The sequence below is a fragment of the Hevea brasiliensis genome, chromosome 5 (assembly GCF_030052815.1).
Source record: "Hevea brasiliensis isolate MT/VB/25A 57/8 chromosome 5, ASM3005281v1, whole genome shotgun sequence".
In the NCBI taxonomy this organism is placed as follows: domain Eukaryota; kingdom Viridiplantae; phylum Streptophyta; class Magnoliopsida; order Malpighiales; family Euphorbiaceae; genus Hevea; species Hevea brasiliensis.
The window spans coordinates 108351436-108374966 of NC_079497.1; the positions used below are offsets into that span (position 1 = coordinate 108351436).

The window sequence follows — 23531 nt, forward strand, 5'->3', positions numbered from 1 at the left end:
AATATATTAAATACAATCAGTCATTAATTATCAGTTATATTTGGTAGGTAGCTAAAACAAATAGGTGCTAAGTTATTTCCTTTGCACAAGTAGAATTGCCTAATTCATGGAAGTTGTTTTCATAATGCAAACCACATGGGAAATTTTTACAGCTTTCCGATAAGTTTTACTTCCTTAGTCCACTTACACAGTTACATGCCATCAAACTAATCAAATGGACCTAAACCAAAAATCCATGCCCTAGCCCCTAGGTCAAGTAATTTCAACATGGTTTGTCAACCAGTATCCATGCATGGAAGCATAAATAAATAATCGAACTATAAAGTTCTGTTGAGTACTTGATACAATTTCATGTAAACCTATTGATTTATATTACTTTCACAAGTACCCAAAAAAATGCCATACCCCACAATATAACCAGACTATTCACAACAATATGGAACTTTAATCATCAAAACCTAAAGGGACAACAACAATGTTCTCACCCTGCAACTGTGACTTGAGGGGGCATGGTCTCATGGTTGGGTGGACTCAACATCAATCCATCATCCTGGGCAGAATTCTTTTCAGGAATGTTATTTCCATTCTCACATATCAGGAGGTTCATAGAATTCTTATGGTTTTCTTCAGCTTTTTGAACAGATCCTTCAGGGTTTTGGTTCTCTGCTTCTGCAGGTTTCGCTTTGGACTTGACAGTCTTCCCTTCCGCTCCAGTGGTTGTGGTTCGCTGGGACTGAAGCTTTGGCTGGGACTTCCTGATTGGTGTTTTTAAGGCTACAGTTTCTTTGCTGCCATTTCTCTGAATTCCCTTGGTTGCATTGCTTGATTCTGGTTTCAAAGCACGTGGACTATCTGAGGATTGTGGGCCAAGGGAAGATCCACCACCTTCTACAGAGCCATTCACTAAAGCAGTTAAGCTCTTGTGCCTTCCGAGCTTTGGTGATATCGGACGGGTGGTTGGTATCTGTAACAATTAGCAAACGGTAGCTTTACTTCAGTGTTCCGTAGACAAAAAAGTAAACTCTGTTATATTTGTTTCATGACCTAGAAGCATTACACATATCTGAAGATTTAATCCAAAATTCTAAAGAGTAGAGAAAGAGAATCCATATAGCCGACCCAAATTTTTGGGATAAAAACTTAGTTGAGTTGAGTTGAGTTGTTATATTTGTTTCCAACTTGTAATTAGAACAGATAGCAGAGAGTTGGATCCAATTTGGCCTAAATTTGCTGACTTCTTGTATCATAAGCAGTGTTGTTTCCACTATCATTCTAAGAAGCAACCCGTTGGGTCAGGACAGAAGTTTCAGTCGTTGATATTTGGTATAATAGAAGCAGAATAGAGAACATGTTGGAGTAACCTCCTCTAGTAACTATTAATAGTATGAGAAACATTGTGAACATACACATTCCGAAACACAAGATATGGTTCCTATGAGTTGGTTATATGATGATATCTTAAATTTTCACCAATTCCTACTTCCTAGGAAAAATATAAAGTCGTCTTTTAGGCCTTTGTAACAAGGCATGTAGCACATTAGTGGACTACAGTGGTTCATTAATCAATTGGATGTGAGTCTTTGCTGCTGAATATTGAAAATTTTTACAACAGGTACTGCAGGAATCTAAAAGGATCCAATAATATAAAGATTAACTTTCTTTGAAAGCAGAATTACTATATGCGTAATAAATCAATGACAATTTTAATATTAGCAAATGAAAACTTCAAACAAAGAGAAAATTAAACTCAGCATTTCTTCATGGCTAACATGAAAGTCTAATCAAAGCATTGTGTTCATTTATCGAAGCGCCAAACACACGGAGTTTGGAAGATTTCTTTGATTTTAGATGTTGACAATAAAGCATTAAGACATTTAACATACTAATGTCTATGAAATAAATAAGCACCCATCAATTGTAAGATCTCATTTTAAACCAATATCATAATTCTGGAATATCTAGGCTTTAAATTCAATGGCATTTGGATTGGGAATTCATGCAAAAACAAAATTTTCCATCTGATTTTACATAAATAATACTTGTGTACATATGCTCTTTCCATAATATCAGAGCAATATCATGCAAAGGAGGCATCAATTGATCAAGATAAACTACAATGTCACTTGCAGCTTTCATTTTTAAACATAATATAAGCCCCCCATTTCAAGTCCTCCAAAGAAAGAAAACCACGAATGCCAAATAATAGACACAGTTATGTCATCAAATTATGAACAGTTGCGTATGGAATAATGTTTGAAAACTCAGTTCCACATGCACATACATGCAAACAGAGAGAAACTAGAACTTCGAACATCATGGATTCAACAGCCATGATTTCCTAGCTTCTTTCTAAATTACCAGATTGACTAAAAATATCTTAAAATACATGTGGAGCCAGAAAAATAAAATTCTGATTCAATATGATGGAAATGAAGCACATTTTTACCTATTTATTAGTCCACATGGGAATATTTATCCCAAAATTAATAAGAATTTCTAGGTTTTCAAAGAATACAATTTTGGTCATGCTTTCAATGCAAACAAGTTGAAATCTTGTGATGCAGAATAGGAAATCCCACATGATGTTTTCTACTAGTATCAGAAAGTTCATGCATGCATTACCTTTTTCAGTTCAACTTTTGGTGGAGGCTCCTTATAGAAGCTTGGCATGGGTGTAGCCTTAAATGTCAGGCTCTTTCTTAGTTGCCTGATCTCTGCTTCCTGGTTCTCCTGCATGTCACCACAAACCAAAATAGTGAAATACTTATACATTCTACTCGTTCAAACAGAGAACAGAAAGATTAAAAGGGAAAAGGTTTCAGGTGAAAAAGAAAATACCTTTGACTTTGCCTGCAAGTTACTTTTTTCCATTTCCTTGGCATGGATCTTCTCTTCCAGCTTAGAAAAAAACTGTTGTAAAAGGCCATGGCAAATTATATTTTGGATGCGAATAAAAATATAAAAATATTAACAAGTTGAAAAGAAAAGGCAAATAATGTTGATTGACAACCTCCCTCCGCTTTTCTGCACGTTCATCCAACCTGAAGGAAAACCCAGAACCGCTAGCTCTCCGTGCACGAGGAGTGGCACTTCTGATAATAATAATAATACATGAATATCAGCACCATAAATGTGCAACATACAAAATAAATTATATAACAAACAATGGTTGAAGACGAGTAATACGAAGTAGTTGAATGGATGTCATCATCTTCTTTGCTTGGCATTGTGGTAGGTACATTTTGCAAATTTTCATCAGCTAACCTGCAATTACATAAGAGGAAAATTCTATCCATTCAGCTTAAATATCATTGTGATTTCAGATGAAGGGGGGTTGCATGTATGCTTCCCCTCAATATAAATTCCACACTATACCTTAATAGCTGTTGAGTTTTGACTTTGCATCAACCAACAAAGGAGAGAAAAAAAGTATACGAAGTAGATTGAGATTTTAAGTTACTATGATATTATCTCAACTTTAGATTGACTTCATCAATCAATCAAAGAGAGAAAAAAATTAATGGAGGTTATGACTTACTCAGATACTTCAGAGGGAGGGCAATTGGTGGATTCATTCAAAGAACTTGATTTCAGAGGCTGCTGTCAACCAACAAAGATTAAATGAGGTAAGGCCTTAGCAAATTAAAGCAAACGCTAGAGAGAACATTTTAAAGGCATAAAAGATCTTACTGCAGACTGTTGTTTGCTTGGCACAGTTGCTAAAGAAGTCCTCCTGGTAATAACTTTGCCACCATTGACATTTGATTCCTTTGAATTCGCTCCAGTGCGTGCATGCCTAATCGGTTGAGTTAAACGGGAAACTGAAGTGATTGATCCATTTGAAGTGACCTGACCTTTTCTACCATCATCTTGGGCATATTTGGCTGTGGTTTTTGTTGGGCGTTCATCAATGCTTTTCCTCATATTGTCAGGACGAACTCCTCGTGCTGGAAATGAAAGACTTTGAGAAAGTGATGGCCTCTGATTACGAGAAACAGAACCAGGGCCTTTCAAATTAGGTTTATCCTTGGACAGTTTGTTGCTCTTTGAACCCAGGGTAGCTGATTCCTAAGACACGCAACATGACAAGAAAGATAAGAAAATATGTTCATCTTTAATAGTAAGATGCATATTACTAGTTCCAACAAAATGTCTTGACATCATTGCACATACAGGAGATTATACCTTGAAGGATTTTGAAAGTTTACTTTCAGAAAGATTTGCTTTGGCATTTATTGCCACAACAGAGGAATGATGATCATCAGGATTTGCAACATGCTTGGAAGTTTCATTGGCATTCTTAGGCTCTTGATCATTAGCAGCATTTTTTTCTTCTTTCCTTAGTACCACAGCAGATGCTTCAGGATGAGTTTCCTCAATGACATTGTCATCCTTCAATTCAACGGCATTCTCAGACTCCATTCTTTTACAATATTTCACAATAAACTGCAAAATTGCAATAGCAATATAATCACAATGGACCAGAATACAAGCCTAGAAAGTTAATGACTCAACTACTTTCCTTAAAAGTATACATATTATAAGTTGGAGAATGATCATCGAAAACTAAACCACAGTAAACATTTTTAACAAGCAAATGATATTAAGCTAGTTAAGTGTGGAGATATCCAATCCAACATAGAAATCAAATTGGGCAGAAATCAAATATATTGAAAAAATGAAATGGCAATAGCATCAAATAATGTTGAAAAATACAAGAATAAAGCCAAAATTTAAATCAAAATAAAGACATACAGATCCAAATTAAATGAGCATTCAAACAAAACATTGAATCTTTAAATTTTCAGAAGATTATTGAAATCAAGAAATCAAGCTCATTAAATTAGAAAATAAAACAAGAATGCAGAGCGGCTGATTTAAGAGGTCAAGACACAGCAAGCAATGATCGACACTCTAAATTATTAAAGAATGAAACAACTTGCAAAATATCCCAACTATAAGTTAGACTTCAAAGGCAAAGTTAAAATTAACTCAATTTCAAATTCCAAATTTGGATAAATTTCCCACACTTTCTCAGCAACCAACCAGAATCAAATGATGAACTACAAAAAAGTCACACCAAGACAAGGCAATTTAGTACAGAAATTAAGAAAGCAAAAGGGTGTTAAATCCTAATGAGTGAAAGCATTAGAATTCCTTCGTTTTTCCTCGTAGTCTCAGCAACCAAACAACAGCACAAACTCTAAAAAACTTCAAAAAAGGAAAGATCTAATAGAGTCCAGCATATACCCACCAACCACAACATAAAAAATAATAATTAAAAAAAAACTTACCACAAGAATTCAAGATTCCTGAACCCAACATTTTTTTCCCAAGATTTGTGAACCTAGCATTACACAAAACGAGATAAATACAATGCAGGGCTTAGGATGAGAAAATTAAAGCATACCTTGGAGAGTAGCAGAGGAGTGAAGTTTTAGCTGTTGAAAGAGACCACAGAGCAAAAGGGATAACACAGAATTATATGTATATAAAAGAGTAACAAAGAAGTGACAAAATCTGACTGTAAAGATATAAAGATTGGTATATACGAGCAAAGTTGTGACTCTCTCTGGTTTGAGAAATACAAGAGACAGAGAAAGATGGCAGTGAAGATGGGATAAAGTAGGACGGGCATTTCATGGGACTCTTTAAAATGTCTGAAATGCCACTGATGGGGTTTTTTTTGTTCTATTTTCTTTTTTAATTGAATTTTAATGGATTGAAATTTGTAATTGTACGATTTTATCATAAAATTTATTAAATTTTAATTTTTTATAAAATTTATTAAAATTTTATAAAAATTAATATTATCAAAAATTAAAAAATTTTAAGTTAATTATTTTATTAATTTTTTTTAAAAAATATAATATATAAAATATCTTCAAAGAAATTTAAATTTAATAATTTTTATAAAAATACTCATAAAATTAAGTGATTACATGTGATAATTATCATGATTTTAGAGAAAAATTTTAATAAAATTAAATTGAATATAAATATTTCTCTTCATAAAATATCTTTTTTTTTTTATGAAAATTCTAGATTTGGATGCAATTAAAATTAATTTTCTTTTGATACAATACTATGAAATATTTGTATCTATTATAAATCTCATAAAAGAAACAATAGAAAATGATAAATTATGATTATTGCTAATAATGGATGATGGCCTTTGTCTTAATATAGTTATATCAATGAATTTTGAAATTCTGTAAAACTTCAAATATAAATTTCAATTGAAATTAAATTACATCATAAAAAATAATTAAAAATAATTGAAATTATATATATATATATATATATATATATATCCCTATTTGAGTTTTCTTCCCCTAGAACAAAATCATTTCCTTTTTTGTTGAGGCTATATTTGAGAAGGTGATTCAACAATTTGCATTTCATTAATTATGCTAAATTGGTGATTAGAATGCTTCTATTTAGAGGGAATTTTTTTATTTATAAGGATTAATTTTATTTAAGGAATACAAAATTTTTTTTTCACTCATATCAACTCATTAATTTTATATATTATCTTTAATTGTATATTAGACATAAAAATTAATAAATATTCAATCAATTAAAATATATGACTAATATATTAAAAAACATAAATTAAATTTATAAAAGCTTTTAAATCTCAATAAACCTTGGCTCTGCCCCCATAATTCTGTGGATTAATTGATTGAACAACCAGTCTGCTTTATTAATAAATAAATAAATAAATAAATAAAACAGTCAATTTTGTTAATATAATATTTTTTAAATTTTTTATAATTAATTATAATTTTATTTATTAATTGGACAACATGATCAGCGCGTTAATACTAATCCTGTTTTTTAAGTAAGGGTATTATGGTAAATAAGGAGAAAACCAATGATTGAGCACACAGAAGACACTGTTTGACAACGTGGGGGTGACAAACCATCATCCGTTTATGGGTCCCAATATCTCACAGGTACACAGGTGGGTGTGTTCCCTTACGTTTCTTCTGATGACTTGGCCAAATCAAGCAACGTTATTGGTTACAAGATGGAGGGCCCCGCATTACCAACAACGGGACCTGAGCTGTCACAACGTGCGTTGATGGTTATAAGCGCAGCCTGGTGGGAGGGACAATCTGATCCGTTGGATATAAACTCAAAACCATTTTCCACGTTGTGGGACCCTTTTTTGGATTCGCAGTATTGCTTGTTTCAGGATTTTGCGGTGGTGCGTTGCATTCTTAGTTCCTCTTTCAGCCTTCAGGCAGATTGGTTTCAACTTTGTTGCAAACATTCAACGCACCATTTGGAGCTGGCTGTCTCCTTGTATGAAAATTTATAATTTTAAATTAATAATATTAACATTATTTTTTTAAATCATAAAATTATAAATTTAAATACTAATAAAAGTTCAATAAAAAAATTTAATCCATCAATAAAATTCACTTCGATAATATTAAATTCGTCTTTATATTTAAATGAAATTTTAGATGAAAATAATAAATTTAATTGAGTAATAATTAACCACTAAATGTGATAGTCTGATGGTTAACTGGATGAGATAATTTTATTCTAGCTCGATTTGATTTTAGCATGATAATTAAGGTAAATTTGAGTAATAAAATTCTTTATTATAAGAGAGGTGAAAATTTTATTACATTAGCACCCTGTTTGGGAATGTAATTGAAGAAAATAAGATTGAAATTGTCATTTTCCTATCATGATTTCAAAATAGTTTTAAATCTTCTGTATCATATATTAGTTATTAAATTCGTTGAGGTATTCATGGGAAATAATAATAATAATAATAATAATAATAATAATAATAATAATAATAATAATAATAATTCAATAAGAGGAAAAAGAAAGAAACAAAAATAAGTTGAGCTATCTCTATCAAGATCTTGAGTATCATTTGGGAGGATGTCCCATTTATGAGTGCATTAACAAGCTTATCCCATCTCAGTCTATAGATAATGAAAATTTTAAGGTTAGAGGGCCTGAAATTGGACTGGCCTTAGAATCTAAGCCCATCCTTTCCTCATGGCTTTAAGGTTAGAGGGCCTTTGACTCAAACACGCTGAGTTCTGTAAGACCAATATTGAGCCTGCTCTGGAATTGTTAATTATAATAGTAAGGTCTTGAGTTGAAACCAATTGTGTGTGTGTATATATATATATATATATATATATAAACAAAACAAGGAGTATGAACTTAGTTTACCATGATTATATTTCAATAGTCCATATGAACTTAGTTTACCATGATTGTATTTCAATAGTCCATAATAGTCTAAGTTCATGCAAGACTTCATCATCCAATTGAATAGAGAGAGAGAGAGGAGAGTAAAATTTTCCTTTCACAAATGATGTACAAGGGGGAAAAATCCCAAAAAAAAAAAGGAGAGAAACTCACTACTGATGTCAACAAACTTGCAGTGCCTCCCTAAAACCAACGCTAAAACTTCTACTATGAAGACCATTCTTGCTCATTTCAGTATTCCCTTTCTGCATCATGTCCACAAACTCATTGTAATCTATACGACCATCCTGTAAAATGGAACAGAAATCAATATTAATTGAAACTGCAAATCTTTTCTGAAGTGCAATATTATGACCTGCAAGTTGGAACAAAATAATGGGATCATTTGAATGAGCTTAGTACTCACATTGTCCTGATCAACTTCCCTTATCATTTCTTCCAAGTGAACATCCTCCATGCCGAATTCCATACAAGCTTGTTGCAGCTCATCTAGAGTTATATACCCACTGCCATCTTTGTCAAAGTATGAGAAAGCCGCAAATAGATGATCCTCCTTTTCAACTTTGTTTAGATGCAATGTGGCAGCTATGAACTCCCCATAGTCTATTGTCCCGCTGTTATCAATATCAGCCTGCAATTTGATAACAAAACATGTGCATCACAACCAGAGCTATATCATACTAACATAACAACAGCATTACTTCATTTCTGGACTTTTTCAGATATAAAATCCTTGGACTTGATGGAATGTCAAGCTTTCATCCTCATCAATACACTGCACAAATTACTACTGCAAGGAAATCCCCACACGTTTTGAATCAAAATTTTGAGCATTGATCATGAGTTTTTCAAGCTAAGACATGAGCATGCTTGAACTTAAAGATGGTTTTCTATTTTCCAGGATGAATTCGATGATTTGGTTGCTTCTTACCGCCTGCATTAGATCATAAATTTCAGAGTCATTCAGATTAGCACCAAATCTTCTAAGTCCCACTTTGAGTTCTTCAAACGTAATTTGACCACTGCCATCTGTGTCTATCATCTTAAACATTTCTGTTAACCCAGCAATTTCTTCTTCGGAGAGGTTCTCAGCAATAATCTACAGGCAATGGATGTATGATAAGAAAAAGCACTTGAATTCTTCATTTATAATATCACACAATTTGTAATTGAAGTTTCAAACATAAAAGATGATAAGGAATTAGCATTTTTCCAGAATATAGCAGCAGAAACTTACCCTAAGAGCCATTTTCTTAAGCTTGTTCATTGCAGAAAACTGCTTCAAGCGACTTAAAACTGCAGAATCAAGAGGCTTATCTGGAGCAACCCCATCATCCCGAACCCAAGGGTGACCTGCAGGGAAACGAAGTAATCATTAACAGTTGCTAAGACATATACTCTCAATTCATCACATAGTTGCAGAAGAACTTCAAAGTTCAATAACAGAATACAAGCCGTCAAAAGTTCAGTTCATAATGCTGTAACTTCCCCGGCACACTCAATACCATCAAAATGTCCTTTTCCCTAGCATTCTTTTTTTCCCCATAGTTTCATTTGCAGCAACAAACATTGTCAATTTCAACAAAAACATGAAAAAATATGGAGGATAAGAAGAACTCATGCCTCCAATAATCAGGAGACTTGACCTGCTATAATTTTTACCAAGTCAATTAATATCATAAGTCCCGATGACAGAATCATGAAAAAGAATGAGTGAAATATGGAGGATAAGAAAAGCAAGGAAACAAATGTATTGATATATTACAACTTACAAAGAACTTCATGTGCTGTAATTCGTTTCCTGGGGTCCCTGACAAGCATTCTCCTAACTAAATCCTTTGCACCTTCAGAGATATTAGGCCATGGATCTGATGTGAAATCCAACTCACCATGCAGTACCTCTTCAAATATGCCCTGCTCAGTTTCTGCATCACAAGAGTAGAAAGAAAGCATGAGAGCAGAAAATTTAAATTCCTTGAATTAGAGGACGATATTAGTGAATGGAATATGAAGTAAAAGACTAAGAAAGTACGTTCATCAAAGAAATAGGCAACTAAAAACTCTTACCAGCCCAAAATGGTGGTACCCCACTTAAGAGAATGTAAACCATAACTCCAGCACTCCAAACATCTGCTTCAGGACCATACCGCTTCTTCAGAACTTCAGGTGCGACATAGTATGGGCTTCCAACCACATCAGTGAATATCTCCCCTGAAATTGAGCAACATTCCTAATTAACTATGCAAAACAGAGTTAAATGGACAACATTTTTCATATTGAATTCATCTACTTAAGTTATGTTGCAATTTAACAGGTTATATTTTGATCATAGAAGGGTGAAAAATTCCACTCTGCTGCATCTCTCTTACTTAAGGTCATGATAATAGTAAGCAAACCTGATGCACTACTTTATCATAATCAATAAAATTTCATGTTTCATTCACCTATTGTTAATAAAAATCAAACTGATATGCACACCATCTAATATAAATACCTTTGATACATTTTAAATCTCACAAGGATAAATATATATATGTATAATATAATGCATAATTGACCAAACAATTTTTTACCACACTCTATCAATCAAATGTCTTTTTAAAAATCTACATATTAGTTGCCTTTTCCTTTTCATTCGTATTTGTTAATGAATAAGCAAATATAATATTCGACTGTATTAATTTTTTTGTGTTGTGGGTATATAGGATATCTACTGCTTATAGAATACATTAGAAAGCATAAGACTCAAATTATTTGTAGAGTTGTCAACAACCCTCAGGAGAAAATTAGGAATTAATATAATAAGCTTAATAGCAAGGTGATAATTGGAGAATTAGGCCAAAGTAGCAACCAGTAGACCTAAAGAAATAAAAGACTTTTAAAGGAGGAAAGATAATCAAAACATACCGGGCTTGAAGAACACTGATAATCCAAAATCTATTGCTTTGAGAGGTGAATCCTCCTCCCCATTGACAAAGAGAAAATTCTCAGGCTTCAGATCCCTATGCATGACTCCCAAAGAATGGCAAGTTTCTATAACACCAACTATAGTCTTAGTGAGTTGAGCTGCCTTTTTTTCTGTATAATGTCCTCGCTTAATAATCCTGTCAAATAGCTCACCTCCAGCACACAATTCCATCACAACATTTACTGACACTCCATCTTCATAAGCCCCTTTAATTGATATAACATTAGGATGACCTGACAAGTGATGCATTATCTGAATTTCTCTCCTCACATCCTCCACATCATCTTGTGTTGATAATTTCCTCTTCGCAATGGATTTGCAGGCATAATGTTTCCCTGTCCCTTTCTCCACGCAAAGAAAAGTTGTTCCAAATTGCCCATGTCCAAGCTTCCTTCCTAAGTTGTAATATTCTTTCAAATGACCTGTTTTCATTCTCAACACTGACTCAGCTCGAAGTCCTGCACTGTATAATCTCTTAACATTATGGGGCTTTCTTGGTCTTGGGGGTGCTGCTGGTTTTTTTTCTTCTTTGTGTATTAATGGCTGTGCTGGTCTACTCTCTTCTCTGCGATTCTTGACCTCTGATGGTACGGTCTCTTCATTTGGCTTTGGTGGTAATGGTGCTTGTTTAATCTCCTCCTTAGCTGGTTTAATATCCTCAGGTTCTAGAGGCGGTAATGGTGATTGTTCAGTCTCTTCCTTGGGTTGTGGTGGCAATGGCGCTTGTTTAATCTCTGTAATATCTTCCTTTGCTATCTTCATTTGCTCTGGAGGCTTGTGTTGAGCTTGTGAAAAATCTTGTTGCTCTTTATTCACAGAAATACCTTTAATGGCTTCTTTCCTAGCATGAGTGATCAGACAATCCGTTGTTCGCAGTCGCCAAATTGAATGCGAAGCCCTTGATCCAACACAATTATTTCCCATTTTAAACAACTAAATTAATCTCTTCTTCTTCTCCTTTTCTCTATCAAAGATATAAAACCCCATTTCTTGTCTGTCTAAAGGGTGTTTGATTTTGAAGTGAACACATCAAAAAGAAGCGTTCAACTATATAATTGCAAGTTCACTCAATCCAATAAATACTGGATCAATTATAAAAAATTAAAAAAAAAAACTATTTACAGATTAAGCAAGAACAAACAATTCTAAGATAAAGATTAAAAAAAATATTTTTTATATGTTTCCTGTCAAATTCTCACAAACAACAAACACAAAACCACCCCAGAAACCACCTCAAACCCAGTAATGGCTCTTAACCTTATCCTCCTCAAATATTATATATTTTCTTCTAAGAAACTCAACGAAATTTCCTTAATATAAACAGTCGCTAAATTTGAAAGATTCTGCGTCCAATCAACAGCTAATGTGAAGAGGGATAATAAGCAATAAGGTCATAGGAAAGTTTCAAGAAAAAGACCATGAAAAGATAAGAGGCAGAGAGAGGAAGAAGAGAAGATAAAATTCAAATGTAGGTTTGTTAAATAATAAAGGTTGGGTTTACCAGGTCCGCTCTCAAGGAAACAGATGGATGATGGCGATGGTTTTCCTATTTGTGACTTAATGGGATTTACTAAGGAAATAATAAAATTGAAGGAGGGTTTGGGTTTCCCTCATTTTCTTGGAAGGAAGAAAAAAAAAATGAAAATGAGGGAAAATGATGAGAGGGAAAACAAGAGAAGACCGGTTTTTCTGTTGGAAAGTTTCAAAACGCGTTTGATATTTTTCTTTGCATATATTGGTACATAATAAAATCTGGTATGAACGCTTTTAAAGGTGGGTTCCACTTGGTGATGGACGGCTGAGATTGAAATTTTTTTGTTTGATTCAGTTGTTTGCCGAGGCTTGATTTGTTTGGACACGGAGAGCTGTAGCAGTGGAATTTTGGGCCGTCGATGGCCGGTATTCTGTTGACTATCGATATGTGCGAGGATTTTTTTTAATAAATAATAAATAAAAATAATTATATCCTTTGTTTAGAATAAATTTATTTTTTTATAATCTCCTATCAAAAAATTAAAATAAATAAATAAATAAATAAAATTAATGATTAAAAAAAAATAATTGTTCATAAAGAAGCCAAATGGATCATGAATTAATATTGACGGATAGAATAACTCCAACACGAAATCAACTGAATAAGCAATTAGCAGCTGAATATTAATTAAAAATTTTAATTCTTTTTAAAATATAGATAATAAGAAAATGAGTTAAATTGTTTTGGTAAATGATATGATTTAATGAATCTTTCAATGCAAAGCAAAAATCTGTTTGGTTTATGCAAAGCTGTTTTTGGTCAAATTTGTAAACTAAAAAGGAAGGCGAAAAGGCATAATTGACCCCCCACCAAATAGTGAGAAAACATGAGCAGCCAAGCTGAAGGCTTGAAGCAACCCAGTTGTCTTTTCTTTCCAAAATGAGGCATGCGGTTGGTGAAGACTGAAGAAATGGATTATACAGCACCCATAGTACTAGACTTTTCTTCATGCCATTTCACATTTTTATTACTTCATAAACACATAAATTCTTATCAAGAATTATTTATACGCTTTGAATATAAATATATCCACAATTTAAAAAGTTCATTTTCAATGTAATTAAATAAAGGGAAATTTACAATAAGATCATTAAATTTTGCTCTATATTATATTTCAGCCCTTAAATTTTAAAAAATTAATTATTTAATCTTTAAATTTTATATTATATTACACTTTAATTTTTAAATTTTTTAAAATTAATTTTTAAATCTTTAAATTTTATACTTTAGACCATGTAATTTTAATATATGGAACAATTTAATCTTTTTGTCAATGAATGAAATTATTATAAATATTAAAATTATAGAAATTAAATTTTTATATATTAAAATTAAAATGATTAAATAATCAATTTTTAAAAATCTAAAAATTAAAGAATAATATAATATAAAATTTAAAAACTAAATAATTAATTTCTCAAAATCTAAAGTAGATCAAAACCCAATGACTAAATTATAAATTCCCCTCAAATAAATTTCATAATTGCACCAATAGAATGAATGAAATTCTTTTGTAAAAATTATGTTTTTGCTATTTCAGTTTGGATATTGCAAACATGCAAATGATTGGGAGAGCTAATTAGTGTTACAGAACGTTTCACAAACCTATTGCCATGCAACAAAATACCATCAAATAGAATCACCAACTTAACCGAACTGTCATCATCCTTAATCTCAACTTAGCAATGACAATCAAATTCATGCTCCTACATTCAAGAGCCGACTTTAGATTCCAGCACATAAACTTTAGTTCGGCAGTCTATATTTCACTAGTCATATAAAAACATGGGAACAACAAAATTCTATTAAACTATGGCAATTTATCAGCAAACTAATCCAGACGTCTCTGGTCAAACCAGAAAGATCAAAATCACCAGAATCAGGCTCCCTTTGTTTAGGAGAGGCTTCTCTTTTTTGAGGATAGTCTTCAATGGGTATCCCTCGCCTCACAGATGGTGAGGATGATGGATTCTCCTTATACGAGTTCCCAAAAACATCGAAAAAGCTACTCCTCATCTGTTCGGCTGCTTCAAAAAATCGGTTGATGCCATCGAGGAAGTGATGCTCGATACCTTCAATATCACTTCGAAGACCTGGAAAGCCAAATGGTGAGTTATCAAATTGCCCAACTGAGGAAGACCCTTTAACCACCACGTCTGTGACATCGTCTTCAGTATACTCCTTGTTGGACTTCAGGACCTTGACAGGCCTAATTGAAGCAAACAATAAATAAACAATGAAACTAAGTAGCAAAGGGAGAGAACTCTTGCACACTCAGTATTTAGAGAAAACTAAAAATTTGTGAAAAACACAAAATTAAGCTGTTGATTAAGGGCTTGAATAAAGATATACTTGCTAGTAAAACTCCTCTCAATTGCTATGCATATGCAAATGTATGAGAGTTCGACAATGAGGCATGAGTAACACTGAATAGGGTCATGAACCCACTCCCACAAGAACTCTTTATGACAAGCCCACACATTTCACCATTACCCCAATAATGCAGGCAATAGTATTATAATCAGCAATGATGATTTCAGAATCCCCTCGCCAAATTAATGTATTACACAGCCTGGAAATGCTTTGGGAGTGGGTCAATAAACTAACAAGCAAAACTTCACTGGAGGAAGAAGGCCAACTGAAAATGATGATATGAAGATACAGAAATTCATGTTGCAACAATAAACATCAAGCTATAATCAAAGACATGAAACAAAGGTCAAGCATCAAATCCTTAAACATAATAGTTTTACCTCATTTGGGAAGAGCTGTAATTTACCACTTAAAAAAAATATTCAAAAGAAGCTCACTCTAGTTAGTCTGTTCAAATTTCAAGTGTACTCCAAATTTGACAAACTGTAAGCTTTAAGTTAATTCAATAGAGAAAAACCCCAACCATTTGAAGCCTAGTGTCATTTTAGTCAGTCATAGTGATTAGTTCCATATTTAATCAGTAAACCATATACTTGTTCACACCTAGCCCACAATCGTTTTGTCTGTATTACCTTCAAAATCTGAATATTTCTCAATCATAGTCGTATGTCGATCTCATAAATGCATCCTGAATTTTAAATTTCCAGTTCACCGCTCAAAATGCTGAACATCCTTGAACTCAAAGCAATTATGTAAGATGAATCCTCAGACTTTCAACCAGCCAAATAAAGCACTTCCCAATCCATGCATTGAGGAACCAGCCAAAAAAAATGTACAAGCTTGCAACTTTAGCAATTAGTTCTTTGATCTTCTACTTCTCTAGAGAAAAAGCAGACATCCAATTACATGAATGCCTAAATGCAAATGCGCCACTTCCCACACCCCCCCCCCCCCCACCCTCCTTCCTCTCTCTCTCTCTCTCTCCACATAAAGATGTGCCTCACAATAGCTATCCAACCACTTGAGTGTTGAGTGATCCCATACCGCTCTGGAGTTCCTCAATGCAGTTAGAGCTGAGCTGAGTGTAGCAGATCTATGTAACAATAAGACACTGAATTATTCTCGTCAAAGTTATCGTAAAACCATAGTTAGCACTTAGCACTGATATTAAAGCATAGTTCACTGCTACTAGTTTGTAAACCATATAATACCAAAATAGAGAAATCAACCTGTGCACCTTTCCTACCCAAATGCTTTTATTGACACTCATACAAATCATTTTCATTCTTTCAAACCAAAATGCCCCTCTCAATTTTGATTGATTGCCCTTTAGCACTCACTTGGACCAACTACTGATCATTTAAACTTTACAAAAAACGATTTTGACTAGCCATGCCCCCACCTTAATGCTTACCAGCTTGACTAGTTGAGTAGAGTACTCGTATAGCATCTCTGCCAAAATGATACTGCATGTTTTTCCTCATAGATCAGCTAGATAACTCATATGATTATCCCTAGCCTATCCAAAAAGTTATTTATCTATCAGAAAATTCTTTCTGCTTGTGAATTAGGTAGTCTTGATTATGTATCTCGTTTCCCAAAATGTCTGGAGATAATATTGCATTTAACAGAATTATCAAGCTAGCTCCAGAATACAGAGTCTCCTCTTCCTTACATTAAGAAAGATAAAGTCAATTCCATCCCTAGTATACAATGGTGGAACTAGGGGTTGGCTGGTAGGCGCCACTGCCCCTCCTAGCAGAAAAAAAATTTAAAGATCTTATAAACATTAGTTCTTGTGTGGATTCATTCTGCCCCCCTAGCTGCACTCATAGTTTAACTCAAATTATTTTTCCTTTTTTAATATTTAAATCTAATTACTGTCAAATCTTAACTTAACACATTTTATGACTTAAAGTCTCAATTAAATAAACATTTTAGTCCATAAAGATAACAAATCATAATTATACAAATCATAATTATTTATTCTTATAAATATACCCTATAAGCTCAAGATCTCAAGGCTCAATTTTCTTTTATATCCATTCTCTAATATTATTCTCTACTCTCTCTCTCTTTTTTTTTTTTAATCTATTTCATAATTAAAATTAATAATTTCATTTATAATATTTTTATTAACTTTGATATTTAAGTATAGATGGACGAAAAATTTGATGAAAATTTTTATTAACTTCTTAACGACTTGTATTTCATTTTGGTAATTATATTTATCAATAAATTGTAAACTTATAAAGTACTTTCTAATTTGAAAGGTAAACTAACAAAATTTTAAGTTACATCATGAGTAAAAACTCATGATAAAATTATTGATGTGTATTTTATGAAAAGAAGTATTTATAAGATCTTCCCCCACCACCCCAACACCCCAACCCCCCCCCCTCCTCCTCCCCACAACACCCCCCCCCCCCCCCCCACACACACACACAACCACCTAATGTGCCACTGCTGATATACCATTGTCACATTCAAATATATATAACGAGAGACGTCTAAATGCCCAATTGACGCACAAATAACCACAAATAATTAAAAATTGGTAATTTCTGCTCTCTGATATACTCCAAATTCATATTTCCGCTACCCCACCCCCCAAAATGCTCCCCTATTTCAGGAATCAACAGAGAGATAAAAAGAAAATTCTAACAAAACAGAAATAATCCAGAGAAAAAGAGAGACATCTCACTCTCCAAGGCACTCTGAGAATCTCTTCAGTTTTCTCGCATTTCCTGACGAACTTTCCACGCTCCACCTCCTCCGTCTTGCACTGCGACTTCACCACCTTCCTCGTAGAGCACACCTTCCCAGAGGATGAATCAGGGCTTTTCCAATATTCGCTAATTTCATCACCAGGCGACGACGACTTGAGCTCGTCTGGCTCGTCGTCTGTCCAAACCCACCCCATTTTTGGTATCTATTGCTGGTTACAACTAGTCGGCTTCTCGCAAAATCCACAATCTGAATTTTGTTTGGGCGCTACGTTTTCTCTGCGCTATTTATAGCCCTCACTTGCTCGGAGGCAATCGTGACTAGAGAGTAGGGACAGGCTAATACACGTAGCACTCCGTGTCATCATTTCCTACTTATGATATACGGTACAGGTGGCTGCACAAAACTAAACGATAATGAAGGATTGCCGTTTTAAAAGCCGAATCGAGCAAGAGATTGAGGCACGTAAGAGGCTTTGGGTAGTCCCTCAACTTAATAGTTATTTTATTTTAGTAACTTAATTTTAATTTATTTAAAAAAATTTTATTTAATTTAGAATAAAAGGTTTCTGAATTTATTTTTTTAATTAATACTAAATCAATATTTAGTTAAACTAAATTAACAAATTGTTATTATTTTTTTATATAATAAAATATTATATATTAATAAAATATCATTTTAAAATTTATTATTATATTATTTTTTTTCAAGTTGTTAGAAATTAAAATTTAATTAATAATAAATAACATATATATAATTAACAATATTATTAATAAATTTACTTAAATAAAATAATTTTATTAATAATAATTATTAATTAATTTAATCATAAAAATAAGAAATAAAAAAAAGTCAAAAAGCTAATTTTATTCTTTTTAATTCGGAAACTTACACTACTAGATTAGGAGGATTTTTTTGAAAAAAGATTAAAATTGAAAATTTTTATTTTAATAAATTAAAATTAAATAATTAAAATAAAATAATCATATAAATTGAGAAATAATATTAATTCGAAATTTTGTACAGACATAAGAAATACCAAATATTCAATAGCTTTATTCTCATTTCTATCATCTTTTTGAGAATGAAAATTCATGCACAAAGTGCACTCCCTTACCCAGTCAAAAACCAACACACCATGACAGAGGATTCTCAAATTTTTAGGAGTTTTGAGACAAGTATTGGAAGAAGCAAATCAAAAACAAATATGATGGAACAGCATCTCTAGATTTCTCCAAATATTTCTGGCTTAATACTATAGCTTCCAGTCTTGAACAAGCCTACACCAATTTCTGCCTGAAAAAATAATAGGGAACAAGCAGGCATTGATCAGACCCAACTTCTTGCTGGCATGAGCAATATTAATTTGGTGACAGAGTATATATGATTCCCACTATTATAGAAGTATATTTGAAAAAAGCTGACTCAGAATTACACATGAACTTCTTATAGAATCATAGACAAACAACAAATTTGATCATCGTAAAAATTATTTCACTCAATAGACCATGTTGTAATCCAGAATCAAGTTCATAAACATGTTCATTACTGTGTACAGGTGCAATTACTGCTATAAATTCTAGTCATGCAGACAGAAGCATGAAATATTTTCAGCAGATATTAGTGACTTTCACTGAGGAAAGCACTAGTACTACTATTCCCCAAAGGAAACAAACCACATTTCCAAGTTAAAATATCCAATATAAATATAAGTTCTCATCCTAAGAATTAAGTATAAATACCTATAAGTTTATTGCCTGTGAATCTCAAGAATGACTTGCCCAGCTGCCAAAATTAGCTCCGGACCATCAAGAGACTGAACCTGAAATAGATTAGTGAAGATTGATTGGAGATGCTTTTACAATTTTTCAACAAAGAGAACTTCGTTATTGAAGGAAAAGGAAAGTATATTTTCTTCTTCGCTCTTGAATGACTTGGACATGCTTTCACACTTTTTCAGTAAGGAGTATAGTATTGAGGCGGGGAAATATATTTTCACCTTTTCTTCTTTTTCATGTTCATGATAAGTAAAATCCAAACTCCAGTTCATACTGCAAAATATGCTCATTCAGAGCATCTCAATTTTCATTGTATTGTTCCTTTAAAATGGTTGAACTGATATAGCTTCGGAAATAGAGAAAATGTTCAGAAATCTGGATAATTTAGAGTTCAAGCAAAGAAATTGATTCAACCAAGTTTCTACTAGTTAAGCAACGGCATGGAAATATCATTTCCCATTTTTCTTACCACTAGTAAATGTAGAGCCCATGTTTACAATTCCTCTTCTAGAATTTGCAAACATAGTTCCATCTCAAATTTCAATTTAGTCCTTGAAATTAGAGTAGGTACCACTTCAGACATCAAAAATATATTCTGTAGTTGATAAGGCAATGTCATGCTATGCTGCTATAAAAAAAATTGAATTATTAATCCCCAAAAGTATTAGCTAAGCCATGACCAACAACACATTTAATTGTGCACATTGGCAGCATATATTGAAGAAAGAAGGGTTCTTCCTTGCATAGGAGAGAGTACCTTCTTAAAGCCTCTTCACAATTTCTTCATTTACACGATCATAGTAAGTCATTCTCCGAATACAAGTTATAGCTTCTTCAAATTTCTTGCTTTGAAAAGCATTTGCAAAGGACTTAGACCAATGTTGCAATTTTTCTCTCATCTGCATAAAGAAAAACCAAGAACTATCAATAAAAATGAAGAAAAAACAAGGTTATTATTGACACTTGGTAACTAAAGTAATCACACCACACTTGCAAAGAAATTGGTATCTCAACTCTGGGATGCGTCTGTCATATTTAAAATCTTTAAATAGCATTCACTAATATATATATATATATATATATATATATATATATATAAGGAGAAAAATAAAAAGATGGCTCCTAAAAGTTTTACCAGGGTATGGGTCATCCTCCATCTTAAAGAGTAATATTCAGCAGTCAGCCCATTCAGGAAACAATCCCACAGAATCCCCCCTCCCCAACCCTTTCGCACACACCCAGATATTTCAATCCTCTTATGCCCAAGTTCACCAGTCCTTTACCATTCTCACAGCATATGATCCAAGAAAGAGTCATACCTGGGATTGAATCTCAGTTAAAGCTTTAGAGTCAGGTGCCTCTTCAACCGCTTCCCTGATTTCCATAATCTGCAGATTCAGAAATTAAAGGTCTAAATTTCTTTCTAGAGAAAAGAGAAAATGGCATGCAGCAAATCTTCAGCCTAGAATTCCTTACACTCATGTATGCTAGAAATCTATATTTATTCTGAAAACAAGACTAATGCTTACAATAGCAATAATAAGCACTTCCTGAAGAGAGAAAATCCCCAGTAGGAAACCATCTCATGACGCTATTTTGACCTCTGCAGCCATCACATCACTACACCACCACAAGCACAAACTCTACTGACACGATTGCCACATCTCCATAAAATATACATTGGCAATTTATAGTTTTATAAAATAATTTTGCTAGTCCTCGAAGACATAGTTTGGTTCAAAAATCCACCAATCCTTATTCAATACTAAGAAACAAAAGACTTCAATAATATCATAGACTTCACAGTTCTTGTGGTTTAAGGAAACAAAAAGTTGAATGAAGCTCTGATATTACATTACGATTAAAATCTTTATGCACATATTTTATTTGGATGTAGGCCAAATTGAATTCTTATAACTTACCTCCGCTAACAATTGTGGTTCTGAAATTGTTTCTTCTTCATTAACATTTACTCCTTCAAGCTTTAACTGTGAAAAACACAAGAATTGATCTTATAATATTTTCAAAAAGGACCACTCATAGAAGGAGATACTTGGGAGGACAGAAAAGAAAGGCAGGTATCAACGAATTGCATAATCAATAAAGTTAACCAAGAAATCCGCAGAATGATAGTCTATGAAACAAAGTGAAGTAATGCCAAGCCACATCAAATGTCAAAACTAACAAGGTCCAGTAGGCCTGATGCCTTCTGCCATTTATCTACAATATTATACACAAATCCAATAATACAATTAAAAAGTATAAATAAAAAAACTTCCCACATCAATAAGGGTCAAGCATAAATCAGGGTAAAAATCATCATTACAACAGCTGGACTGTGAAACTTATCGATCAGGAATATTACAATTTTAGTCCTTCAACACAAATAAAAATAAAAATGTTGCTACACAAGGATTTTTTTTTTCCAAAAACCCTGAAATCAAATGAAAGAAAAGGCGCAAAGGCCAATAAGTTCAGTGTAAATATACAATATTTGAATAAAGAAGTATCCTACTAACATACTATCCAAATGACACCCAACATCCAGACATAATGTTAAGAAGAAGAAGCTTTACAATGTATATTGCCCTTAACCGCGGATTCCTAAGAGTTCTGTACGCATCAGTCACCCGAGCAGACTGCTCCGCTGCAAAATCTCTCTCTTTCTAAAGCAAAAGAAATAAAGAGCAAAAATAACAAGAATTAGGGGCCCAAAATAACGAAGGAACTAGTTTTGTTGCAGATAGTTTAAGATTGAACCTGAGATTTCGAATGAACTAAATCAGGATGCAATTTTTTCTGCCAGTCTTTGTACTTCCCTTCCAGATTCTCATCCTTCATTTCATACTTCTTCTCCCTGTTTAATTGCACAAAAAAAATCGTCAACCTCTCAAGCTCAAATTTTTAAAATTGACCAGTAAAAAACAAATCAAAATATAAACTTTACAGTCCAAATATCTGGAAGTAATCAATAGACTGATCAACGGGCTGGATGGTTCCACACGATTCACAAGCCAGAAACAGCGACCGTTGAGGCTGAGCATTGCAGTTCCAGCAACTAGTTTTAGCTTTCACCAAAGATTCGGAGCAGAAATTTTTCCCGGAAACATTGAGAGAATTCTGAAGAAAGTGATTTTCACACGTGCTAAAGAAGAAGCTATAAGTTCCGACGTTCGAGGAGTAGACTTGTGGATTGGAACGAGAAGGAAGGAGTAGGAAACGGCGTGGCGTGGACGAGAAGGTCCTGCGTCTAAGAAGCTTTGAGAGAGGCGTCCATAGCTCCTTTGTTCTCAACATTTTCTTTCTGGGTTTTTGGAGCGACGGCAGCTTTCCGAGTATCCTGTAGACTATGAAACGGTACGCTTTGGAATCGCACCAAAACTAAACTCATTCAATTCAAGACTTAACTCGGGGCTGTTCACGGGTCGGATTTAGTCGGGTTCTTCCAAACGACCTGACCCGACCAGATTGTATGGGAATGCTTTCAGATACGCTGAATGTTATAAAAAAAAATCCAAAATTTTACATATTTTTATAATTATAATCAAAGCTTTTGCCATACTAGACTAGATAAAGTCCGTAATGAGATTATCAGAGAAAAGGTAGGAGTGGTGCCAATTGAAGATAAGTTGAGAGAAGGGAGATTGAGGTGGTTTGGTCATGTGAAGCGTAGACATACGGAGGCTCCAGTTAGACAAGTAGAGCACTACACATTAACTTGGAGGAGACCTAAATTAACTTGGAGGAGAGTAGTTCAACATGACTTAGAAGCATTACACATTTCTGAGGATTTAACCCAAAATCGTTCAGAGTGAAAAAAGCAAATCCATATAGCCGACCCCAAATTTTTGGGATCAAGGCTTAGTTGAGTTGAGTTGAGTTGAGTATAATCAAAGCTTTTCCT

The 23531-nt window shown here is 33.4% G+C and overlaps 3 protein-coding genes and 1 non-coding gene across 9 annotated transcripts; all 4 read right to left on the minus strand.

Annotated features, from left to right (window-relative positions):
- Positions 1–347: 347 nt before the first annotated feature.
- Positions 348–5599, minus strand: LOC110647512 (protein WVD2-like 4). 5 transcript variants are annotated; one of them, XM_058147351.1, is made up of 11 exons: positions 5411–5599; positions 5295–5347; positions 4990–5063; positions 4186–4444; positions 3691–4068; positions 3539–3600; positions 3187–3264; positions 3011–3092; positions 2839–2910; positions 2623–2730; positions 348–964 (listed from the first exon to the last, which is right to left on the minus strand). In XM_058147351.1, exons 4-11 carry the CDS (start codon positions 4420–4422, stop codon positions 482–484), a joined length of 1500 nt encoding a protein of 499 aa, XP_058003334.1. In that variant the 5' UTR covers positions 4423–4444; positions 4990–5063; positions 5295–5347; positions 5411–5599; the 3' UTR covers positions 348–481. The 5 variants fall into 5 exon arrangements, with proteins under 5 accessions (XP_058003334.1, XP_058003336.1, XP_058003333.1 ...); XM_058147353.1 differs by lacking the exon at positions 5295–5347 and having other exon boundaries at positions 3539–3597; XM_058147350.1 differs by lacking the exon at positions 5295–5347.
- Positions 5600–6869: 1270 nt separating this feature from the next.
- LOC110647499 (calcium-dependent protein kinase 26) lies at positions 6870–12726 on the minus strand. 2 transcript variants are annotated; one of them, XM_021801365.2, is made up of 8 exons: positions 11155–12726; positions 10315–10458; positions 10020–10172; positions 9485–9600; positions 9179–9346; positions 8654–8878; positions 8401–8534; positions 6870–7305 (listed from the first exon to the last, which is right to left on the minus strand). In XM_021801365.2, the coding sequence occupies exons 1-7, from the start codon at positions 12137–12139 to the stop codon at positions 8409–8411; spliced, it is 1917 nt and encodes a 638-aa protein (XP_021657057.2). In that variant the 5' UTR covers positions 12140–12726; the 3' UTR covers positions 6870–7305; positions 8401–8408. The 2 variants fall into 2 exon arrangements, with proteins under 2 accessions (XP_021657057.2, XP_021657056.2); XM_021801364.2 differs by lacking the exon at positions 6870–7305 and having other exon boundaries at positions 8331–8534.
- A 1670-nt stretch (positions 12727–14396) lies between these two features.
- Positions 14397–18162, minus strand: LOC110647510 (fra a 1-associated protein). The gene is made up of 2 exons (XR_009148972.1): positions 17827–18162; positions 14397–14958 (listed from the first exon to the last, which is right to left on the minus strand). It is a non-coding gene; the product is annotated as a fra a 1-associated protein (transcript).
- Positions 18163–18882: 720 nt separating this feature from the next.
- LOC110647509 (iron-sulfur cluster co-chaperone protein HscB homolog) lies at positions 18883–23072 on the minus strand. The gene is made up of 8 exons (XM_021801380.2): positions 22575–23072; positions 22388–22484; positions 22204–22293; positions 21550–21615; positions 20947–21015; positions 20385–20526; positions 19592–19671; positions 18883–19145 (listed from the first exon to the last, which is right to left on the minus strand). Exons 1-6 carry the CDS (start codon positions 22922–22924, stop codon positions 20389–20391), a joined length of 810 nt encoding a protein of 269 aa, XP_021657072.2. The 5' UTR covers positions 22925–23072; the 3' UTR covers positions 18883–19145; positions 19592–19671; positions 20385–20388.
- Between the last annotated feature and the right edge of the window lie 459 nt (positions 23073–23531).

Bases quoted from the DNA above. Each gene is read 5' to 3' on its own strand.
- LOC110647509 (XM_021801380.2), bottom strand. From the start codon at position 22,924: ATGTTGAGAACAAAGGAGCTATGGACGCCTCTCTCAAAGCTTCTTAGA. The intron at 22,485-22,574 runs GTAAAGTTTATA...GCAATTAAACAG, and splicing joins TACTTCCAGATATTTGGACT to GGAGAAGAAGTATGAAATGA. The intron at 21,616-22,203 runs GTAAAGCTTCTT...TGTTTTTCACAG, and splicing joins GGTTAAGGGCAATATACATT to TTAAAGCTTGAAGGAGTAAA.
- LOC110647499 (XM_021801365.2), bottom strand. From the start codon at position 12,139: ATGGGAAATAATTGTGTTGGATCAAGGGCTTCGCATTCAATTTGGCGA. The intron at 10,173-10,314 runs GTAAGAGTTTTT...CTTGTGATGCAG, and splicing joins GGTACCACCATTTTGGGCTG to AAACTGAGCAGGGCATATTT. The intron at 9,347-9,484 runs GTAAGTTTCTGC...CATTGCCTGTAG, and splicing joins TTAAGAAAATGGCTCTTAGG to ATTATTGCTGAGAACCTCTC.
- LOC110647512 (XM_058147352.1), bottom strand. From the start codon at position 4,422: ATGGAGTCTGAGAATGCCGTTGAATTGAAGGATGACAATGTCATTGAG. The intron at 4,069-4,185 runs GTATAATCTCCT...TGCGTGTCTTAG, and splicing joins AACTTTCAAAATCCTTCAAG to GAATCAGCTACCCTGGGTTC. The intron at 2,911-3,010 runs GTTGTCAATCAA...CTTTTACAACAG, and splicing joins GTGCAGAAAAGCGGAGGGAG to TTTTTTTCTAAGCTGGAAGA.